Source organism: Dermacentor albipictus, unplaced genomic scaffold, assembly GCF_038994185.2.
Source record: "Dermacentor albipictus isolate Rhodes 1998 colony unplaced genomic scaffold, USDA_Dalb.pri_finalv2 scaffold_30, whole genome shotgun sequence".
NCBI lineage: Eukaryota > Metazoa > Arthropoda > Arachnida > Ixodida > Ixodidae > Dermacentor > Dermacentor albipictus.
In genome coordinates, this window is record NW_027225584.1 from 259399 (window position 1) to 281313 (window position 21915).

At 49.7% G+C, this 21915-nt stretch overlaps 1 protein-coding gene across 1 annotated transcript; it reads left to right on the top strand.

Moving 5' to 3' along the window:
- The first annotated feature begins 12061 nt into the window (after positions 1–12061).
- On the top strand, positions 12062–21553 carry LOC135908427 (involucrin-like). Its single transcript, XM_065440202.2, has 2 exons — positions 12062–14475; positions 21246–21553. Exons 1-2 carry the CDS (start codon positions 12400–12402, stop codon positions 21516–21518), a joined length of 2349 nt encoding a protein of 782 aa, XP_065296274.1. The 5' UTR covers positions 12062–12399; the 3' UTR covers positions 21519–21553.
- Positions 21554–21915: the final 362 nt, after the last annotated feature.

Here is a 21915-nt window from a genome sequence, read left to right on the forward strand (position 1 = left end):
TCAAGGTTATCGTTGAGAGGCCTATTGTAACGCGCGTGTGTGTTATTTAACCTTCTTTCTTTTTAAGTGCTTTTTTTGAATTTTAAGGTTAAGCGCGTAGATTTTCAGTAAGTGCGTGATTTGCACTGAGAAAAGCTCTTAGGTCTATTAGCGCGTGTCCTGTGCGGACGGAAGGAAGCAGAAGGTTTTGACTGGGTTGCTCGTGTGTGTCGAGGGCAGCCGTATTCTGACTTCTCTAGTACGCGTGCGAAGAGCTAGTTAGTAAAAGACACATTTGTTCAAAGGTTCCTCTGTGTTGCGTAAGTTACGCAAGAGTGGTTGTTTGCTTAAGGAACGTGTCCTGTGTGGATTAAAGGAACAAATGTGAGTCAGCGTGATGAAAACTTTGTAAGATGCAAGCACGAGTTCGGAATAGGGACCTCAAACTTAGCGCGTTTGTGATGACGTACCTGTAGAGTTGGCCAGACGGTTCAGTGGCAGCAGTGCATGAGATAAGTACGCCACTGTGATAGGGTAGTAACAGGCTGTTCGCGAAGTTAGGCTGCTGAAGTTATGTTTGAGTATTGGTGTTTGAAAGCGTTCGGTTTAATTCTGCGTAACCCTTTACTCTTGAGCAGCGCGACGGCCGGGTTTGGTCGAACTCAGGAGGAACGTGAACGCTCGCTTTGGTGGCACGAAATTTTGGGGCAAAATTTGGGATTCCCAGTTGAGTGACTTGCATGGAAATTGTGATAGGAGGCCTGGTGGGTTAGCAGCTAATTCCGGGCGTTTGAACGCTGAGCGGTATTGTGTTGCCGGGGTCGACTCTTCTGTGCCAGTTGTTGTGAGATGGTTGAAGGCATTCCAAGTACGCAGGGGTTGCAGAGAGCAAAGCCGTCATCTTGCTCGCCAGCCATTCTCTTCCTGCCCAGCGGTTGCCAGCACTGGCCAGGCGAGATTTTCCGGGCCATGGAGGAGCTGTTAGGAATGGCCGTACGGGGGTGGCAACGTGGCAGCTTTCAGCCCGCTGCGCGTGTTCCAACCCCCCCAGACGAGGCGCCTTCTGAGAACTACGGATGACAGGCGGCCACGTGGCGCGCGGGCAGCTCTGGAATGTGGTGCGCCGCCGCGCCACCCGGGACGGCGCAAAGTTCTACGAGGCCCTCGGTCGACGACACCGCGGGTTATACCGAGAGTTCTACAAAGCCCTCGAACGCGTTAGCCTTTGTGTGTGTAGGCTCGAACGTGTTAGCCTTTGTGTGTGTGGGCTGTACTGCGGGGCGGCGGCAAGTTTACCATGATTGGACGCACATTCCCGACCATTCGTGCTCCGTCCACGCCGAACGATGACGTCGAACTATGACGTCAAGCGGAGGCTTATAAGCAGCGTTTGCCGACTGCTAGAGCGTGCTCGTGCTCGTGTCGTGCTCGTCGTAAGGAGCTGAGTGCTCGACGTTATGCCAAAATGTAGTAGTGAGCTGTGTGCTCGAATGCTGTTTTGCTGAATGTTAATCTTGCGGGCTCCATATGGGAGTCGCGCTAGACTGCCAATGTATCTTGTCTTAAAATATGTTAATCCTGTAAATAAATCCTGTTAACCGAGTTCCTCATCTACGACCTCCGACTCCTTCAAATGGTGGCAGCGGCGAGGTAGTCCGACGACTCCTACATCAGCTTGACAGCCGTAGGATCGTCCGACGAACCCGACAGCGCGCGGAATCGGAGCGGGCGCGCTGTGAGCGTAGCGAGACCACAAATTTTTCTTTTGTCCTTTCTGGAGGTGACGACATAATAGGTTTTGTGACCGCATGCGGCAATAAAAGTGACAAAAAAGAAAAGGAGAAAAAAGAACATTGTGCTTTGGAGGCGTCTGGGAGCTTGTCTGTGGTTTTGTCGACAGCGTCTCTTTCATGTGCGCCGCGGTGCTTTGGTGGTATATGGTGGCCGAGTCAATGGAAAATAGCAACAGAATAGGCAGAGGGCCAACTCTAAAGTTTTTGTGGATGGCCCACACAGTCAAAACTTACACACTTATGGCTTGATGCACGGAATTGTTAATTCTAGGGCTTTTGCTATAATGACCTTTCATATTAAAGAACAATTTATTGTTGTCCCCTGAAGTTTATTATATTAGGATTTCACTGTAGGATCATTTTCAGTATACCTGAATGGCACTTTGGTTTGCCACCTAGCACCCTGCTGCTGAAGTGACACTCAACGAAGTAAACTAAATTCACTCAAGGTGCCCTAAGTTTGCGCATCTGACCAGGATATTAAAGAGACACTAATCCCCGAATGCAGAGTTCTAACTTGGATCGGGCTTGGACTTGACTTGACGAAGTCAGCCCGAAGCAAGAGGCGGACTTCAAAACGCCCAAGTCGGCTTTCGCGTTTCATAGACGCTCAAGCTGACTTGCATCGTCAAGTCAAGAGTGTGCTTCAATACAAAAGCAGGTTGCTCGTCTGTGTTCGAGGTAAACAATAAATTTATTAGCGTAAGGCACGTTGTACAGCAAAAAAGTATGTATCTTTCCAAATTTCTACCAGGGCATAAGTGCTGAAGTATAGTTTGCGTAAGCTTATTCCATCTGGCTACGTCCGCCGCTGCGATGGCCAGTGTTGCTTGCGGAACGCGCGCGTTCCCGGCGGATTTAGGTGGTCTTCAAGTTTCGGTGTTTTGGCGCGCTTTTTGAGTTGCAGGTTTCACCATCTTTTCAAGTCGCCGCTACACTTTTAGGCGACAGTGTATTTGAGTGCAAATCAATTTTATCGTCACATTTATTTTGGTTTTAGTTTATCTTTAACTCAGAGGTCTTGTTGCATGTTTGTTGCCGTACAGAAGTGAACGAAATGGTTGGTTCGTATGGTGGTCTTTAAACGGCTTTTGTTCTCGATTGCCGCAAGGCGTTCATGCGCCGTCTGGGCCGGCAACCGGACAGAAGAGGCCGAGACGAGGCATACGGTCGGTTTCTGAGGGAGCTCGCGCGTCCCTTTTCGCCTATAGGCATTCCAGGAGGAAGGCGACGGCCCGTGTTCTGCTCGGGCTACGTGACCCTTTGAAGAAAAAGCCAACCTATTCGAACGCACTAGGCCGGAGTCACAAACAAGAAAAAAACTGCAACATGTGCTGCGAACGAAGAGTACCGAGCGCCGTTGAGTCCCCTGCCCGGACCCATATGGGTGACAACACCGATAAAAAACAAAATAAATAAATAAAATGACACGTGCAAACGATTTGTCTGCTTCGCATGGAGGGTTTTTCGAGAACAACGAGAGGGAGAGTGCGGCACAGTTGTCGACATCGGAAATTGGCAGCACGTGTCGTCTGCTAGGAAAGTGTCGTCTGTTAGGAAAACAAGTTGTGGGGCTCGCGCGACGGCCGCAAGCCGCATTTGGTACGAAATTGCTGTTCTGTCAACAGGCTTTCACGCTGAAATGTCGCACTCACGTACGGTCTCCTCCCAAGAGAATGCACCGCAACGCAAGACGGCAGCCCGTTTTAAAGAAGACGAATAGAGCCTGCCGACGACACTCCTGAACGACTACAAGCATATTGTGGAATGCAAGAAAACTTATGTCGCGTCGTTGACCAAGAAGAATCAGACATCGAAAGAAATAGCAAAACATTAGAATGTCAACCACGGGATTACGCGGCGCGATCACCAGCAACTGAAAAAATGCTGGACCAACCTGAAGCAAAAGCGGAAAGAGGAAGCTGCGGAAGAAAAGGGAAAGCGCCACAAAACTGGTAAGCGCACATGTTCTGCATGACTGACTTATTTGGGCTCCTTTTTATTATGTGTAGTCACAGGAGATGAGAAAATACACTCGCAATCAATCTTTCCGCTACTGCGGGAAGCGCACCAGCATCGGGCGCGGGTGCTTCGCGATGAGCATAGTTACCTTTCCAACTGCGCGGCACACTGTTGACTGAGGAATGCGGACCGGACCTCCGGTGACTGTTTGAAACGTGCCAGCGCCGTAAAAAATCACAGCCATCAGCAACTGCAGCATGGGAGGCACACAGTCGGTCCTCTGTTGTCCCCGCTTACCCGGATAGGCAACATAGCGAGAAGTCGCACGGCGTTCTTCGTGAATCTGTAGCGACCGAGGAATTGTTCGTTGTCGTACAGCTCCATCGGATTCCCTCGGTCACGTAGGGTGGGTCGCGGAATTTTCGGCAAGGGCTGCGCCTCTGAAAATGCCGTATCCGTGGCGTAGCAAGCAAACTCGAAAGCAGCTAACCTCCGCGCGACGTTCGTTCGGGAGGCTGCCATGTTGGAATAACACACGAAGTCAGTTTCAAGCTAGCCCAGGAGCAGACTTCAGACTTGAGCGGACTTCGACGCAGCCAAGTCGTTCGCAAGTCGTCCGCAAGATCAAGCACGATTTACGACGCACGGCAATGCTGTCTTGAGACTGCCAGAAGTCAAGTTCGAGCCAAGTTATATCTCTGCATTCGGGGGTTATTGTAGAGTGCTTCTAACTTATATTTGACTGTGACTGCTCCTGGCTTAATTTTATTTTCATGATTTTACTCTGGCTATGACAAGTTTCATCTGCTGTATACTTTGGAGTTGTCTTATTTTGTTTGAACTGCTGCATATTTTCAGTCAATTTTTTTATCTTCTGTATATTTATGTCATTACTGTACACCAAGGACTTGGCATTTGTATTCTAGTATTCCTTTTTTTTGTTAATTGTGGCTCAAGATGATGGTGGCAATATTTAATTAAAAATAAACATGGGTTACTTGAGTTCGATCATTGTTTTTGCTTGAAAAGCTATGGCAACCTGGAATCATTGGAAAAGTGATTTCGTTGCATGACTGAAAAGTATGATTTATTCCAAAGACTATATTCAATCCGAAACACATTGTTTCGGATTGAATGTTAATCGTTCCTGTTTGAACCGTTAGCCTCTAGAAGAACATTAAGGTGGTATAACCATTACCTTTATGGTGGGCAGCATTTAATTTTGGGGGAACAACTGTTGGTTTAGAGGAAGTACTTGAAAGGAAGAACATTTCTCCAGAGAAGGGCGAACAGATAGTCTCTGGGCTAACTCAACCAGCCCAACCATTGGTCCTCCCTGGCTTAAATGTTGCTCCTGCAGTTACTCCCTATGGACTAACCTGAACAGACTAATCGTTGAACCTCTAGGGCATAATTGGGAGGGACTAAAAGTTGTTCCTGCAGTTACTCTCTGTGGATTAACCTAAAGGGACTAACCGTTTATCCTCTAGGGACTAACTGGGATGGACTAAAAGTTGCTCCTGCAGTTACTCCCTGTGGACTAACCTGAACAGACTAACCGTTGGTCATCTAGGGACTAACTGGGAATGACTAAAAGTTGCTCCTGAAGTTACTCCATGTGGACTAACCTTAACAGACTAACTGTTGGTCCTCTAGGGACTAACTGGGAGGGACTAAGAGTTGCTCCTGCAGTTACTCCTGTAGACTAACTTTAACAGACTAACCGTTGATCCTCTAGGGACTAACTCGGAGGGACTAAAGGTTGCCCTCACTTTTCGTCTGCAGTAGTTGCTCCCCCTGTTAGGCCGCCGCATTTGCTCCCGCAGTTAGTCCAAAATTGGTTCAAAATCTGTGGCAGGTCATTTAGTCCCCCAAGAGACTAACAGCCATACCCGTTTTAGCCCTTTTTGGCTTAGAGTCTACCTCCCGAGGCGCTTCCGTTGCTGCTTTCTTCTCCGGGGTCCCTTGCACCCCTGAGGAGGCCAGGGTCACCTTGGCTGGGGCGTTGGCCTGTAGGGCCTTCTTCTAGGGTAGTTGGCAAGATGGGGAAGGAGGGCGCTTCTCCGAGAGGCGTCCCGGTGCCTCGCGGGATTGGGACCGAGACTTGGAGGGGGTCCGGCGCTTGCGACGGGATCTCGAACGGGTCTCCGACCGTAGTTGTCGCGTCGCCTTCGTTGGGGCGCGTGACGTTCGGGTCTCCGCCGTATCTGTGGTTGTGGTCAGGTGGCTGGAGGAATGGAGTTCACGCTGCTCTTTCTCGAGAGCGTTCCGTACCCAAGCCTTGTTCAGTGTCTGCCTAGCACGCCGCGGGCAGTTTGGACGTGTTGTAGGATGGATCCCGTCATAGGATCTGCAGTGTGGGGTGCACGGATGCGACGGGGTGGGGTTGTCAGTCCCGCACGTCGCGCAAATGACCAGGCGCGGCGTAGGACAGTATTAAGCCCAATGGCCGAGCTTGTGACATATATTGCAAACCAGTTGGCGGGGGCAGAGGGGGTAGCAGCACAGCTCTGCGCCACAGAAACGCACGTAGCGAGGCACTTTAAGTCCTTCAAATGTTATCAACGCAACGTTGGTTTGACCCATCATTCGTGCTTGAAGTATTTGAGTTGCAGGAGCCAAAAGTTCATCCACTAGCGTGGAAGAAGGAGTACCGGGCAAAAGACCAGGAACAATTCCCTTGCATAAGTTGTCTGGGGCCGCAGAATATGTTGTGATGGGATGGACCCGCTGACCAAGGTTCAGCTCCCTCACCTTGTACAATGCGTCAGCCACGTGTGACTTGGGTGTGCTGATGATGAAGTTCTACTGAGGTCGCAATCGGAAAACGATGTGCTGACGATCCTCGGTGGTCAAGCCGACTGCACTCCTAGAGCACTGGCGAGTACCGGGGGTGTCCACTTATCGAGACAAAGTCCTCCGTGAGGGCGCAGAATTATCTTTTCATCGTGCAAAGGAAGTCGAGGCAGGTTCTGATTCCGACTGCGCTTGCGTATGGTAAGCTGAGAGGCGTCCGTAATGCCCAAGATGTTCTGGGAGGGTTGCGTCTTGGCGTGCGTTTGACGGGCGCGCCGCCTATGTATGACTGTCTTCCAACAGCCACCTGAGTCGTCGTCAGTTTTGTCGTCGTAAATGTTCAGGGCAGCATCTTCCTCCATCCTTTCCCCGGTCGGAGTGTCCGCCTCTCGTGGTTGGGAGAAAAAAAAAACGGCGACGAGGGGATTGGCGGCCAGTCCCGCGGTATCCCCTTCGGGCGTCTTCGTTGTGGCCGAAGAACGCGCGGCGGCGTTTTCCATCGCCGATTGCGCCTCCTGCTCATTGGAAAATGACGTTGCGGTAGATAAATGCTCCACGGAAACAGAGCGGTGAATAGGCCGAAGGTCCTTTGCACGCCCGTTTAGAACATGGGCCTCGGAAGAGCTGGTCGCTTGGCGCTCTTGGTTCATGGTGCAGAAAACATGCCAAGGCAGCTATGGCCCCGGCAGGGGCTGCCGCGTTGCAGCTGCTTCAGAGCTGTAGAGGCGCGGGGAGCGGCAAACAACAAATTCACAGCATACAAGGTTGGCCTCAGCTTGCGGGGAACGCGGCAATTTGTAGTATCGCAGGCGAATTGGCATGGCAGGACGCGCCATAGTCGAAGGAGCAGAGAAACCAGGCGTCCACACTCCACGGTTGCCGAAAGGTGTCGTACTTTCAGAAAACAAAACTTTCCCTTTATAGCGAATAGCTTTCTTTGGCTCCGTTGCCCGTTTTTGTAGTCGGCGGCCGCACTTTCTACGCTGACGGAAAGGGCACGTGCTCTCGCACAACCGATTTTAAGGGCGCGTTCGTCGCCGAACGCCAACCAGTTTTTTTAAGACGCACATGTTTTAACGCGAAAGCTGTGTGGCGTCTGAAGGTGGTGCGGTGTCTCCGTCGCGTGCGCTGGCGGGGCACGTCTTTTCCCAGGGGTCCGCTGCGCGTCTCTTGCCGAGATACGCCGTTCCGTCTTATCCGCTGACCACAGCTCTGCTTCGACCGACTCCCACAGTGCGGGGGATCTGCATGATTTTGAAGCAAATGGTCCGAGGAGCATCCGGCCTCCGTGGAGTGAACGAGCAGAAAAGGTGCACGAGTGCAGCCCTTGTGATGCCATCGTTGTGAAGCTGTCCTCAATCCGTTATCGTCACGCCATCATCGTCGTCACTCTGTTATGTCGCATGCCAAAAGGTGTCGACAATATTTTGTGCCGCTATCACCAAACACCATTATCGACATTGATTTGATTCGTGAGGTTCAGCGTCCCAGACAACACTGGTGCTATGAGAGACACCGTAGTGGAGGGCTGCGGATTAATTGTGACCACCTGGTGTTCTTTAGCGTGCACATAAATCTAAGTACTCCAGCTTTTTTGTATTTCGCCCCCACCGACACGCGGCCGCCGCGCCCGGGAAACGTACCCGCGACCTTGTGTTCAGCAGCAGAACGCCATATAGCTACTGCATCACTGCGACAGAACATTACTCACGTCATCGGCACACTTCGAAAACATTGCTAGAGTGTCGATTTGATTTCTTCAATCCGCATAAGCTATTTCTCGCTTACTTTGACAATTGGATACACGTTTACACTTGATAGCATACAGCGTTCACATAGAATCGGGAAATTTGCCAGCGGCAAAAATAGGCCTCTAGTGGTGAAGTTTACCACATTCAAGACAAAAGAGCTGGTGTTTTCCAAACGGTCGTCTTTCGCGGGAACAGGTATCAGCGTAAGCAAAGACTTTTGCGAAGCCACACGTCACGCCCGGAAGAAACTTTTGGAATTCGGTAGAGGCTTGAACACTAACTTCAAATTAAGCTACAAAAGACTATTTTCGGAAGGAAAGTGCTACATGTTCAATACCGACGAATATTCCGTTATTGAAGTGAATACTGGCAGACAAACGAGCAATGCTGTGGCCATGTCCCCACGAGCAACGCGTTCTGGACGTGTCTATGCGGGAAATAAATAGGCTCACGCGAGGGGTGGAGGCCCATCGGCAACAGCATCCGTAATCCTTACTAATATTCGGAGCGTTTTTCCTAAAAGAGATAGTTTGAACAGTTTAATTAACGATACTGGAGCTGATGTTGTTGTACTAACGGAAACCTGGCTCTCTGACAAAATAGAGACAGGCGAGCTCTTTCAATGCAACAAGAAATGTACTGTATATCTGCTAGACCACACCGACAGAATAGGCGGTGGTGTTTTAATTGCTATTAACTCTAGCTTTGAATCATTCCTTTTGAGTGTAACTACTAATTTGGAATTACTCTGGTGCTGCCTATCTATTGGTTTCAAAAAAATAATCATAGGGGTCTGTTATCGTCCCCCTAATCCCGATTGTGATTTTGCAGAAAAAATTCATGACACCCTAAGCGAAATATCCGTTAGATTTCCTGGATTACCTATGTTTCTTTTAGGAGACTTTAATTTCCCAACTATCGACTGGTCGCGTTCCTGCCCTTTTTCTAATCCGACATCTGCAGAGGCTACAGGATTTCTTAACGTTTGCGTAGATTTGAACCTTGCACGGCTCGTTATCAAACCAACACGTGTCACATCTACTACAAGTTCGTTGCTCGACTTGATTCTGACCACTCATGCTGATAACGTTTCACCAGTGACCCACGTGCCTGGCCTGAGTGACCATGACATCTTACACTTTAACATTTCCATCCCCCCTACAAAAGTAAAGAAACACACCAAATATATTAGGGACTACAAAAAGGCTAACTTTAACGCTATAAACTCTGAGCTATCAGCCTTTCCTGACTACTTCCTTATGACACATGTAGACTTATCAGTTCAAGAATTGTGGTTGTCTTTTAAGACTACAGTAATGCATGTTATCTACAAATATATTCCACTTAGAATAATTCATCAATCTTCTAACGCCCCTTGGTACAATAACCATCTGAAAAGATTATGCAACAAAAAATGCAGACTTTTTTGTTCCGCCAAAAGGTCATTAAACGCTGATCGATGGTTAGCATATACATCCGCTACAAAAACCTATACAAGCGCTTTAAACACGTCCAAATTTAACTTCTTTAACTCAACCCTACCGTCTCCGATAAAAACTAACCCAAAACGCTTTTGGAACGTTATGAAATGTACCAAAGATAGCGCTATAAGTCTCGTAAACGATTCAGGCGATCAAGTTCCGAGTCATCTTTGCGCTTCTGTACTAAACAACACGTTTGCCCAATCATTCTGCACAGAAAATTTAGGTGACTATCCCCCTTTTACATCCGTTAACTTTCCGGCGATGTATCCCATTACCCTGGACCCAGCTGGTATCCGAGCCAGAATTTTCACGATACAGCGGTCATCGTCATGTGGTATTGACGGTAATAATTCCAAGTTTCTCTAAAACACTGCAGAATACAGCTCCATCATACTTACCTTTATGTTTACTAGATCACTTAACGACAGTGCCCTACCCATTGATTGGAAAACCGGTAAGGTTACCCCACTTTTTAAATCGGGAAACCCACATCACTCTTTGAATTACAGACCCATCTCCTTAACTTCGGTACCCTGCAAAATTTTTGAGCACATCATTTTCACTCACCTTGTAAACTTTCTTGAATCAAACAATTTTTTAGCCGTTATCAGCACGGTTTCAGAAAATCTTTTTCTTGTGAAACACAACTAATAACATTCACTAATGACTTGCATGCGTTCTTGGACTCGGGTTTTGCGACGGACTGTATTTTTTTAGACTTTTCTAAAGCCTTTGAAAAAGTTAATCACCAGTTACTTATCTATAAGCTAAGCCTTCTAAATAGTGACCCTTTAATATTCAAATGGCTTTGCAGCTTTCTTTGTAATCGTACCCAATATGTAACCATCAATGACAATGACTCACCAGAGGTGCCAGTAGAATCGGGTGTACCTCAAGGCTCTGTGTTGACGCCTTTACTTTTCCTCATTTATATTAACGACCTGCCTAATCAAATCACTAGCTCTATATGTTTGTTTGCCAACGATTGCGTAATTTACCGAAAAATAACTAATGATTCTGATATGGTTACATTACAATCAGACCTTGATAACATTACAACCTGGTGCTCCCGCTGGCACATGAATCTTAACACTTCAAAATGTAAATTCATGAGAATCTCACGCAGCCAAGTATCTTTTCATAACTACCATCTTAACAACATCCCACTTGAATCAGTATCTTGTTATAAATACCTCGGAGTGCACATTACAAATAATCTCCCATGGAAACGACATATCGAACACGTTACATCAAACGTTAACCGCATGCTGGGCTATCTTAAACGAAATTTTTCACTCGCACCTTCTTCCCTGAAAAAACAGTTATATGTCACCTACATTCGGCCTAATCTAGAGTATGCATCCTCAATATGGGACCCTCATCAATTAACATTAATTACAGCTTAGAAGCTGTGCAGAATCGGTCCGTTCATTTTATTCTTAACAATTACCAGCGCACAGCAAGCGTAACTAGCATCAGACTTGCCCTCAACATACCTCTCCTTTCCAAACGAAGAAAAATCGCTCGCCTTTGTCTGTTCCATAAAATATACCACTTAATTCCTACACTCAAGTCACGCTTTATCGAACCAGCCTCTTTTACTTCTGCACGCTTGGACCATCGTCATAAAGTGAACATCCCATTCCACAAAACGTGTACCTATGGTAATTCATTTCTTCCAAAATCATGCCACGAATGGAATTACCTACCGGACCCACTAGTCAATATAACTAACACAGATAGCTTCCGTAAGGCACTTACTAATATTGTCTAGTATGCCTCGATGTGAATGTACAATGAAGCGATTCCGTTTTCTCCTAATCAGTATTGTTTATAAGTTTTCTTTTTTATTATCTACCTAATCTACAAACAGTGTATTTTGTATTATGCTTTATTTTCTATCATTCTGTGCTCATTGTCTCACTCTAACTTGTCCGATATACCATGTATTTATATTTAATCTGTATTACCGAAGTTTTCCGTTTTTCTTTGTATAATTATTTTTTTTACCGTAATATGCTTTTTTTGTGTCGCTCTCGCGTTATTTTTACGTTGTACCATGCATTGTCATCTAATTAGTATTCGTGTTTTCTTTCTCCTTTCTTGCATACTTATCTGTATTTATTAGCCCCTCCCCTCTGAAATGCTTCATTGTAAGCCCTGAGGGTACTATAAATAAATAAATAAATAATTTAATTAATTAATTATATTTCATCGTTTCTGCAACAATTATTTTCTCTTTTTATCCCGCACAAACTAGGTCAAAGCACTTCGTCTTCCTCTGTTCAACCATCAGCCACGACTGACGTCGCTGGTGTGCTCGGTGAAGCGAGGGGCACGGGCCGTTTTATACCTGGCGCTAACGGCGGTCTCAATCGGCTTAGCACGGAATTCGCCCCTCTGGCCTTCGGAGTGGCGACTGCATAGGACGCAAAGCTGCCGCTGCGCCAGTGAGCTGGGCCGAAACAGGTAGGCTTTGCTGGCATAGCGGAGAGCCGTCGCAGTGCTGCCGCTGCTGAAGACCTCGCACACGAAGCTCGAGCATCGTGAGGCGCGCCTAAATTTAGTCCCGGGGGCTGCCATTCGGTTCGCACTTCGCCGACATTCGTCTTGTGGCAGCGAGGAACTGGCGTCATGCAGGGTCGCAGATCATCCCGCGCACTGCGCGTCGTGCGACTGCAAGAATGTCCGTCCGAGGACGTTGTTCCTGTGAAAGACGGTAGGGGACAATCGCGGGTGTTGCGCGTCATCCCTCCGAGCTCAAGGCCTTCGTCTCGGCAACTTATACGCGTCATCGAAGATTCGCCGTCTGAGTCATCCGGGCACGCCGTGCGCATCGTGCAGAAGAGGGCTTCGAAGCCCGCCTCGCAGGTGCTTGCCTGTGCTTCCGGCGGGAACGCGGAGCGGTCGTCGTCCTCCGAGACAGAGCGGCCGACCGTCCATATCTACCGACGGCAGTCCGAGCCTGCACCCCATGTTAGTGTGATCACCGAGGGAGAAGTTTCCACAAGTGAGGAAGAAAAACGCGTGTACCTGGTCAAGAGAGCCGAGTCCGACACCGATACGCAGATAAGAATCACCGGAGAAGAGAAGCAGTTGGCTACTCAGGCCGTCATCGTGCACCGAGATTCACCGCCACCAGTGAAGCTGAAGGTATTCAAGGACGCCGGGTCTCCACAACAGACTTTCCACGTGCACCAAAAAGAACCCCCGCCTCCGCCCAGACTGAGAATCATCAAGGAGCCTCCCGATCCCCCCAAGACTTTCCATGTTCATCAGAAAGAACCTCCAGAGCCAGCTCAGCTGCACCTTATCCGGGAGCCCGCAGAACCTCCGCAAACCTTCCACGTTCACCAAAAGGAGCCTTCGGCGCCTCCGCAGCTGCACGTTATAAAAGAACCACCGGGACCGCCTCAGACGTTCCATATCCACCAAAAGGAACCGGCCGACCCTCCGCAGCTCCACCTGATTCGTGAACCTGCGGGGCCAGCACAGACGTTTCATATCCACCAGAAGGATCCTGCGCCCCCGCCACAAATCCACGTCATCAAACAGCCGTGTGCTCCGCCGATGCCCGTGCACATAATACAGAGGGAGCCAGCGCCACCCCCCGAGATCCACATCATCAAGCAACCTGCACCACCGCCCCAGACGTTCCACGTAATTCAGAAGGAGCCAGCCCCTCCTCCGCAACTGCACATCGTCAAGCAGGCCGCGCCGGTGCCGCCCCCTGTACACGTCGTGCAAAAGGAACCCGCTCCACCGCCGCAGTTGCACCTCGTCAAGGAACCACCTCCGCCAGCGCAAACATTCCACGTGCGTCAGAAAGAACCAGCTCCGCCCGCTCAGCTGCACGTCATCAAGGAGCCCGCAGGGCCTCCTCAGACCTTCCACGTGCACCAAAAAGAGCCTGCGCCTCCTCCTGAACTGCACCTCATCAAGGAGCCCGCAGGGCCTCCTCAGACCTTCCACGTGCACCAAAAAGAGCCCGCGCCTCCTCCTGAACTGCACCTCATCAAGGAACCCGCTGGACCCCCTCAGACGTTTCACGTACGCCAACAAGAACCGACGCCGCCTCCCGAACTGCATGTCATCAAAGAACCTGCGCCTCCGCCGCAAACAGTCCACGTGCATCAGCAAGAGCCCGCACCTCCTCCCACTGTTCAGGTTATCAAGGAACCAGCCCCGCCACCTCAGACCATCCACGTGCACGAGAAGGAACCAGCACCACCTCCTGAGGTGCACGTCATCAAGGAACCAAATTCAGTCCAACAGACAATTCACGTGCACGAGCAAGAAGCTCCGCCAACCGAAGTGCACGTCATCAAGGAAGCGGCTCCAGCAACTCAAACAATTCTCGTGCACCAGATGGAGTCGGCAGCTGCACCTCAATTGCGCTCTGTCAAGTCGCTGCGATTGCCCATCGAAACTGTCAGCGGGCACCAGGAGGACGGGCGAGACTCCCCGCTGACCATTCAGCAGGAAAGGCGCAGCTGCGTACGCACCATTGAGTTGCGCCAGCCGGAGGAACGGCAGTCCCCGGCCCATTTGCGCGTCCTCCGAAGCACGCCGCAGTCGCCGACACAGTTGGTGCGCCTTCGTCGCGTCCAGTCGTCGTCGTCATCGAGCTCCCTCTGCGAGGTAGACGCCAGAGGAGCGGCCACCAGAATTTTCCGATACCCACGGCGACCCAGCATGCGAGCCGCCGAGGTGAGAACAATATCCATAATATTCACCATACTCACTAAATTGGCGAGTTGCAACAGCTCAGACAACGGTTGGGACGTTTTGTTGCACTGCACCTTGGTCACTTTGTTCAGTTTTAATTATCTTCGTTCATGAAAAGCAAAGCTCTCCTCATTTGACAGGGCGCTCTCGCAGGCCTTGAAATAAAGAACCTGTAAGAGTCCGCAAACTCCACCAAAATGTTAGGGGGAGAAGAGAGACAAATATCTTTACAGGTTCAGAATCGTTGACTGTTGGGTCAGTTGGTGCATCACGTTGTGTCTTTTATATAGCCTACGCAACTTATAGCATACGCTATCCGCTATAGTGTAGCGTACGCTAAAGGCCGATCCACACGACGGACCAAATCGCTCTTTTGGACCGCGGTGCGCGCATCACATGATAGGACGTCACCAATTCGTGCCGTCCGTCGTGCGGATCGGCAGGCCGATCCACACGACGGACCAAGTCTGCAGCCCGATCGGTCACGTGATGCGACGTCACGGCCCACCGCACTCTGGTCCGGCGCAGAGCACATCCACACGGCGGACCACCATAGCAGACGGCAGAGCAGACCAACCATCATTATCGTTCCGGCTCGACTCCCACAAAGCCGGGAACTGCTCAACGAGGAATACACAAATAAAAAAAAAACTCATCGTCACTCCAAGAGGACATGGTTAAAAATATATCTGCTGCCCGCACGGGTAGGCGGAACGGCGGACATGAAACGACTGCCTCTTGCTGAGCCGAAAGCTAGTTTGCATTAGGCTGAAGCACGGAGGAAGGAAACTAAGGAGAGGCCCTACCCCCTCCGCGCGCTAGGAGAAAAGTGTGGCGGAAATGACGTAGTAGGTTCTCATTTTTTTGCTGCTTTTTTATTTTTTTGTTGTATGGCCACGCCTTTTGGGCCACAATGGCGGCGTTGTTCTGATTTTGAGCGCTCACACGTGTTGCTCTTGTAGGTTTCGTGCCGTGGCAAAGGCGCTGTGTGGGCGGGTTTGCGTTAGTCACCGTGTCTTGTCGCGCTGTGTTACCTGCACCGTGCTCTGCCGGATGTTGCGCGAGCGCGCGCGCTCCGCGCGCGATACCACGCGTAGCGCGGCGTGGTTTCGCGAAAGATGTAAACAAGAGAGGAGGGTGGCACAAAAGGCGGAGCATCGCCATGAGCAACGCCAACTTCCGGCTTCACTTTTGCTTCACAAAGAGTGACGTCAGGGCCTCTCCGTAGTTTCCTTCCTCCGTGGGCTGAAGACACTCTGTTGCCGGATAACATTCGTTGGCTACGCCAAAATCGCTGTGCTTTGGATGCGGTCCGCCGCCAAAACTGAAGTGGGAAAAGCCGCGGCGATATGTTAGACCGCGAGGGCCGCGGTCTTGCGCGGGCCAATGGCGGTCCGCACGAACTGGTGACGTCCTATCACGTGATGCCCGGACCACGGTCCAAAAGAGCAATTTGGTCTGTCATGTGGATCGGCCTTAAGCAGCGCACGTCATTCACAGTTTTAGTTGGCCGGCCAGATCTTTGGATCTCAGTGGCCATATGCCGTCGTTGAGGCTATTTCCCGACTGCAGCGATAGGTGGCGCTGACATCTCTAACAGAGAAATTACCAAGGACGTTGTGGCTGTTGATCGGGAGATAAGAAAGCTAAGCCATGAAAAAGGCCTTGAAGTGGCAGACATAAACAGGGAAGTGCATAGAGCAAGCTTTGGCGGAGGCCTTACACGAAATGGCATCCACTTTAATGAAAGGCTTGGAGCAGAGATCGGCTGGCGCCTGGCAGGCCGGGCAGTAGCTTTTTTAGGGGATCCACTGCGGCTAGGGCGTAGGGGTAGGTAGAAACAATGTAGAAAGTGCAACACTAGAGGCTGACGGCAATAAAATGGCCACTAGGTGGTCCAGGAAGAAAACTACAAAAATAAATTTAACACCAGGATCAGGTACATAAACATGCAAGGCGGTAGAAAGAGAGCGAAGTGGTTATAAATAGAACAGCAGTTAAAGGACGAAGAAGTAGGTGTTTACGTGCTATGCGAAACACATCTGAGGCATCTAGAAGACCAACCGTTTATTGAGGGCTACGTCTGGGAAGGGAGCAGCAGAACAACAAGGGAGAGGAACGGAGAAGGAGTAGGTATGCTGATACATCAAGGAACAAATTGCCAAAGAATAAAGTCAACTTGCAAAGAACATGTCTGGGTATCAGGTACAATTTCGGTAAAAAGACAAGGCTAGGAGTAGTTTATTTAGGGACAGGTGACAAATACAGGCAAGAGAACAAGGATCTAGTGAAGTGTCTCAATGACAATATAGAGCAGTTTGGAGAAGGTGCCGATATTTGTCTGCTGGGTGGCATGAATGGTTACATCGAGGATCTGGATGGATACACAGATTGTCGCGGGAAGTTGATGCTAGACTTCTGTGGGCGACACAACCTAGTTAAGTGTCAGGGACAAATCAACGGCCATTGACTACTGCTTGATGTCGCAGGGGATGTATAGCAAGCTCGCAATAATGGAAATAGACGAAGAGGAGAAGTACATCCTCGGAAGTGATCATAAGCGTATTAGTCTACAATTGAGAGCCCTGCTCAAAAGAGATATGCAGGGAAGTAAAAAAGAGTACGCAAAATTAAATGAACAAATAGCGCAAACAGCAGCCGGAATAGAGAACACAAGAGTGGTCCTACAGCCCCCTCCGACTCTCTACACTCTCCATCCTCTGTTGCCTCTTCAACTGTATTCTTTCCATTCTCCACTCCCACAAGGCACAGTTAAGGTCGGCCTTCTGGTGAGACATATACGGCGCCTCTTTCTTTTTCGTCTCGCCGGTGTACGACGTCGGGCTGTATGCGCACGATGCTGTGCAGACCAAGCCTTGCACTTTCCTTTAGAGACACCATTTTACAGCATTTAAACAAATAAGATAATGCGAAAAACATCTCCTTGGCGCATTATAGTCTACACGGCTGCTGCGCCATAAAAATCCCAAATCATCATCATCATCATTTCCTTTAGAGCACAGCTCCTAGGCGCCCATTCCTGCGTTGACCATCGGCGTGCCTCGGTGTCGTACCTCGGCGTAACCGAGCGAACGAGCACAACCAAAGATGAAACAGAACGCGGAGCACAGCGGTGGATGAAAGGTGATGAGAGCGAGGAGAGCGCGATGAGGAAAGCGGAAGAGAAGGTGCATGCAGCGGAAGCATAAAGAGGAAAGCAGAGGAATCTACATTGAAGCACCACCAGATGGAGCTCACGCTCGCGCATCGCGGCAAAGGTGGCGCCGTCAGTGCGGGGGAAAGAAAAAAATGAGACAGCTCGTCTTCGCGCATAGCGTTCGCCGCAAGTGCTTCCCAGTAGAGATTACGGTTGCATAAGCTGCGCAGTTAAAGGCCGATCCACACGACGGACCAAGTCTGCGGGCCGATCGGTGACGTGATGCGACGTCACGGCCCGCCGCGGTCCGGTCCTGCGCAAAGCACATCCACACGGCGGACCGCCATAGCAGACGGCAGAACAGACCAACCAGCTGCACTCTCGGCGAGAGTGTTATCATAGTTATCATTCCGGCTCGATTCCCACAAAGCCGGGAACTGCTCAACGAGGGATACAATATAAAAAACCTCCACGTCACTCCAAGAGGACGCGGTTTTGAAAAAATATGTCTGCTGCACGCACGTGTATATGCGGAACGGCGGACATGAAATGACTGGCTTGACTGGCTTTTGCTGAGCCGAATACTAGATTAGATTTGGCTGAAGACACTCTGTTGCCGCACAACATTCGTTGGCTACGTCAAAATTGCTGCGGTTTGCATGCGGTCCGCCGCCAAAACTGAAGCGGGAAGGGCCGATTTACGCTCGAGCCGCCCATCGCCGCAAGCCGCACCGCGCACGCTTGCGGTCGCGCGAAAAATTGCACGAATCCAGCACTTGTGCACAAATTACCGTTTACATTGTGTACACAGTGTATACCTAACACAAACACAATGTGAACCGAAATTTGTGCACAAGTGTTTGATACGTGCAATCTTTCGCGCTACCGCACGCGTGAGGTGCGGCTTGCGGCGATGGGCGGCTCGAGCGTAAATCGGCCCGAAAAGCCTCGGCGATTTGTTGGACCGCGAGGGCCGTGGTCTTGTGCAGGCCAACGGCGGTACGCACGAACTGGTGACGTCCTGTCACGTGATGCGCGGACCGCGGTCCAAAAGAGCAATTTGGTCCGTCGTGTGGATCGGCCTTTACGGGAAGCGACGACTGTATGGCTGGTCAATATACAGGGTGTCCCAGCTAACTTTAGCTGTAGAGTTTAAAATACGTGAATGCTACATAGCTGGCCAGGAGCAAGGTAATGTTGTTTGCCGTTGCTTAGAAATACTCAAATTATTTTTTCATTCCGCCTAATTAGATACATAAAAGTGTTTTTCCGAGCATGAAAGAAGCCCGCAAATGCACGAAAAATTGCCGCGCTGGCCTCTCGAGGCACTTTGCGTGCATTTTCGGGCTTTCATGCAAACACTTTTGTGTAGCACGTATTGAGCAACATAAATCTGTATCGGGAGTTTCTCATGTTGCTCTACAATTTTCTCATTGACACTTTCATCTAATTATAATATTGAGAACCCATAGATAATTAACTAATTACGACTAATTCTGTAGTTAGATAGAATGAAAAAATAATCTGAGTGTTTCCAAGCCACGGCAGACAACATTACCTTCGTTCTGTCCAGATACGTGGCATTCGCACATTTTTAAACTCTGGATAAAGTTAGCTGGGACACCCTGTACAGAGCCACGCGTAGCTGCGCTGCCAGTCAGCGCAGTGGTCTGTGCGACGCTTCAATATAGGGCGAAAACACGTATAGAACTGCACTCCAATTTAACATTATGGAGTATCGTAATCGGCGGTGTATCTTATTCGGTCGATCCTTCGGTCGTGGCATCAGACGCCTAAGTTAGACACTCGCTTGTGGTCGCATTCCTTTGTTTCCGCGTTCCCCAACCAAAACATAATTGTTGCGGTGCAAGGGAATGTCATCACGTGGCTACATTTTCATTTTGTTATCTTTTTCTTCTTTTGCACCAGGCCGACCACCCTCACCCCCTTCCCGAACTATATGTATTGTTACCTCACCGGTTGGCAGTGCCCTCTCGGCGTCACCGAAACGCGCGCAAGTCACAAGTGCCAGCGTTCAAGTTCCTAGCGCTGGCCTCAATTGATGCTGTAATCTAGGGCCAAACAATGAAACCCTCCTTTCCTCACTAAGGAAGCCTTCATTGGGGTGAGGCTACCTAATGTCACTCTGAAAGCTTCCTTACTGAGGGGCCCTCGGTGAAGGCTTCCTTGGTGCTTCCTCAGCATAAGGTAGCCACAAAGCTACCTTCATGCGTCCTTACGCCGCTCCTGGCCCTGAACGAGCGCTTCACCTCACTGGTTAACCACGTGACCTTTGCTTGCGCATGCGCGCTGTCGCCCACCTGCGGAGAAGCGCGAGCACGGTACGTCTTGCCAGGCATGTTCGTTTCAGTCACGCGTGCGGCATGGATGCGTTGCTGGGCGTTACTAGGCGTTGCACGACGCCGACGTGCCAGCGTTGATGGAACACATCAAGTTTTGCACTGTGATGCGCTACTTTTTTCAAAGTTTAGTAAACAAAACTAGAGGAAAGCGTCCACGCTTCTCTATATTAGCTCTTCAATTTAAAGATTGTGCGACGATACAACATTTTTTATTGAATAGTGGTGTTCGCGTAAAGCTTTTAAGAGATACTCTCGAACCCATGCACGCGGCAACCACTCCTTACGTGAGGACGGGTGAAGGGAGCTTTCAGAGTACGCTTGCTTCCGCCATCGGTCTTTCGCTGTAAGGAGGCCTCACGTAAGGTTAGGAAGCGCTCGAAGGAAAGGAACGTTTCGTTGTTTGGGCCTTAGCCAACTTAGCGACGGCCCGAAAATATGGCGGACGATGTTGGTAGTGCAAGTACATGGGGAATAAGAAAGAATAGCCAAGTCAGAGTGCTTAGTGTTGGTATACCAACAGTATTGACATGCGAAAAAGCCGAAATTGTCACAACCAAGCAGTCCCGGTTAGCCGCCACCTTCCTCCATGCGCCACCGGCATACAGTCTTATTGCGACACGTGAACGAGAATATGCATAAAGCTCAGTGTTGTTCGCTTTGGTATATCTTATAGTTCTTGTTCAACCCCGAGCCACCAAGTCGGTCGATTGAATGGATCTATCTATCTATCTATCTATCTATCTATCTATCTATCTATCTATCTATCTATCTATCTATCTATCTATCTATCTATCTATCTATCTATCTATCTATCTATCTATCTATCTATCTATCTATCTATCTATCTATCTATCTATCTATCTATCTATCTATCTATCTATCTATCTATCTATCTATCTATCTATTTCTTTACTGACTTGGTGGTGCGGACTTGCACAAGAGCAGTAAGATATACCAAAGTGAAAAGTCCTGCGCTTTAAGGTTAAGTAATTTTACGTTCAAGACTTCGAAATGGAGGGCTCCGGCCTAAGACTTACCTACTGAGATACGTTTACATGCACTTAAATATCCGAGCATGCAGACTCTTGCTTTCACTCCCGTTGGAAAGCAGCAGCCGGCCAGAGGAATGCGCAGAGGCAGATCGGCTCTCTGGTATACGTGGTGACCTTCTACGCACGGTCGAAGGCTGAGCCTTCCGTGAAAGGTCGCTGAACCTTTGGTTGCAAGCGCAGGTACGGCTCGTCAGGGCGGACGACAACGACGCGGTGGTGTACCTGCGAAATGGCGCCGAGCAGCAGTCGTCGGCCAGAGATGTGCGCGTGCTGACCGGCGGTGGCGACGACGAAGACGAGGATGAGGCACAGGTGCACACCATACGGCTCATCAGGGAGCCAGCGCGCCCTTCCAGCCGCACCATACGGGTCATCGACGCCCGCCCGCAGAGTCCCACTGGGATGTCTCGCACAGGGCGGTCCCGGTCCATGCCACGCGTTAGGAGGCGTTAGAGAGCGCGGAGGAGTAAAAAATTATTCCACCTGTGCTTCCACGTCTGTCTTACGTGCGTTTCGTGCGTTCGCTTGCCCAGTAATTCCTCGTAACTCCATTAGATTGTCTTTGCGACCTCATATATCGTCCAGCTATATACAGGGCGTCCCACGTAACTTGAGCCAAGATTTTAAAAATTAAAGGCGCGTTGGAAGCGAATTCAAACGCACGCATACAATTCGCACTGGTACCTCAGGCCATTTTTTTTCCCCATACCTCGCTCATTATTTAAGTTTCATGACCAAGCATTTTAATTATTGGCTGAGGACCTCAAGTAAGATAAGAACATTTGTAGAGCACCTTCAGCAAGAGAGGCGCCAGGGGGGGGGGGCGAGGGGGGGGGGCATTTGCCCCACC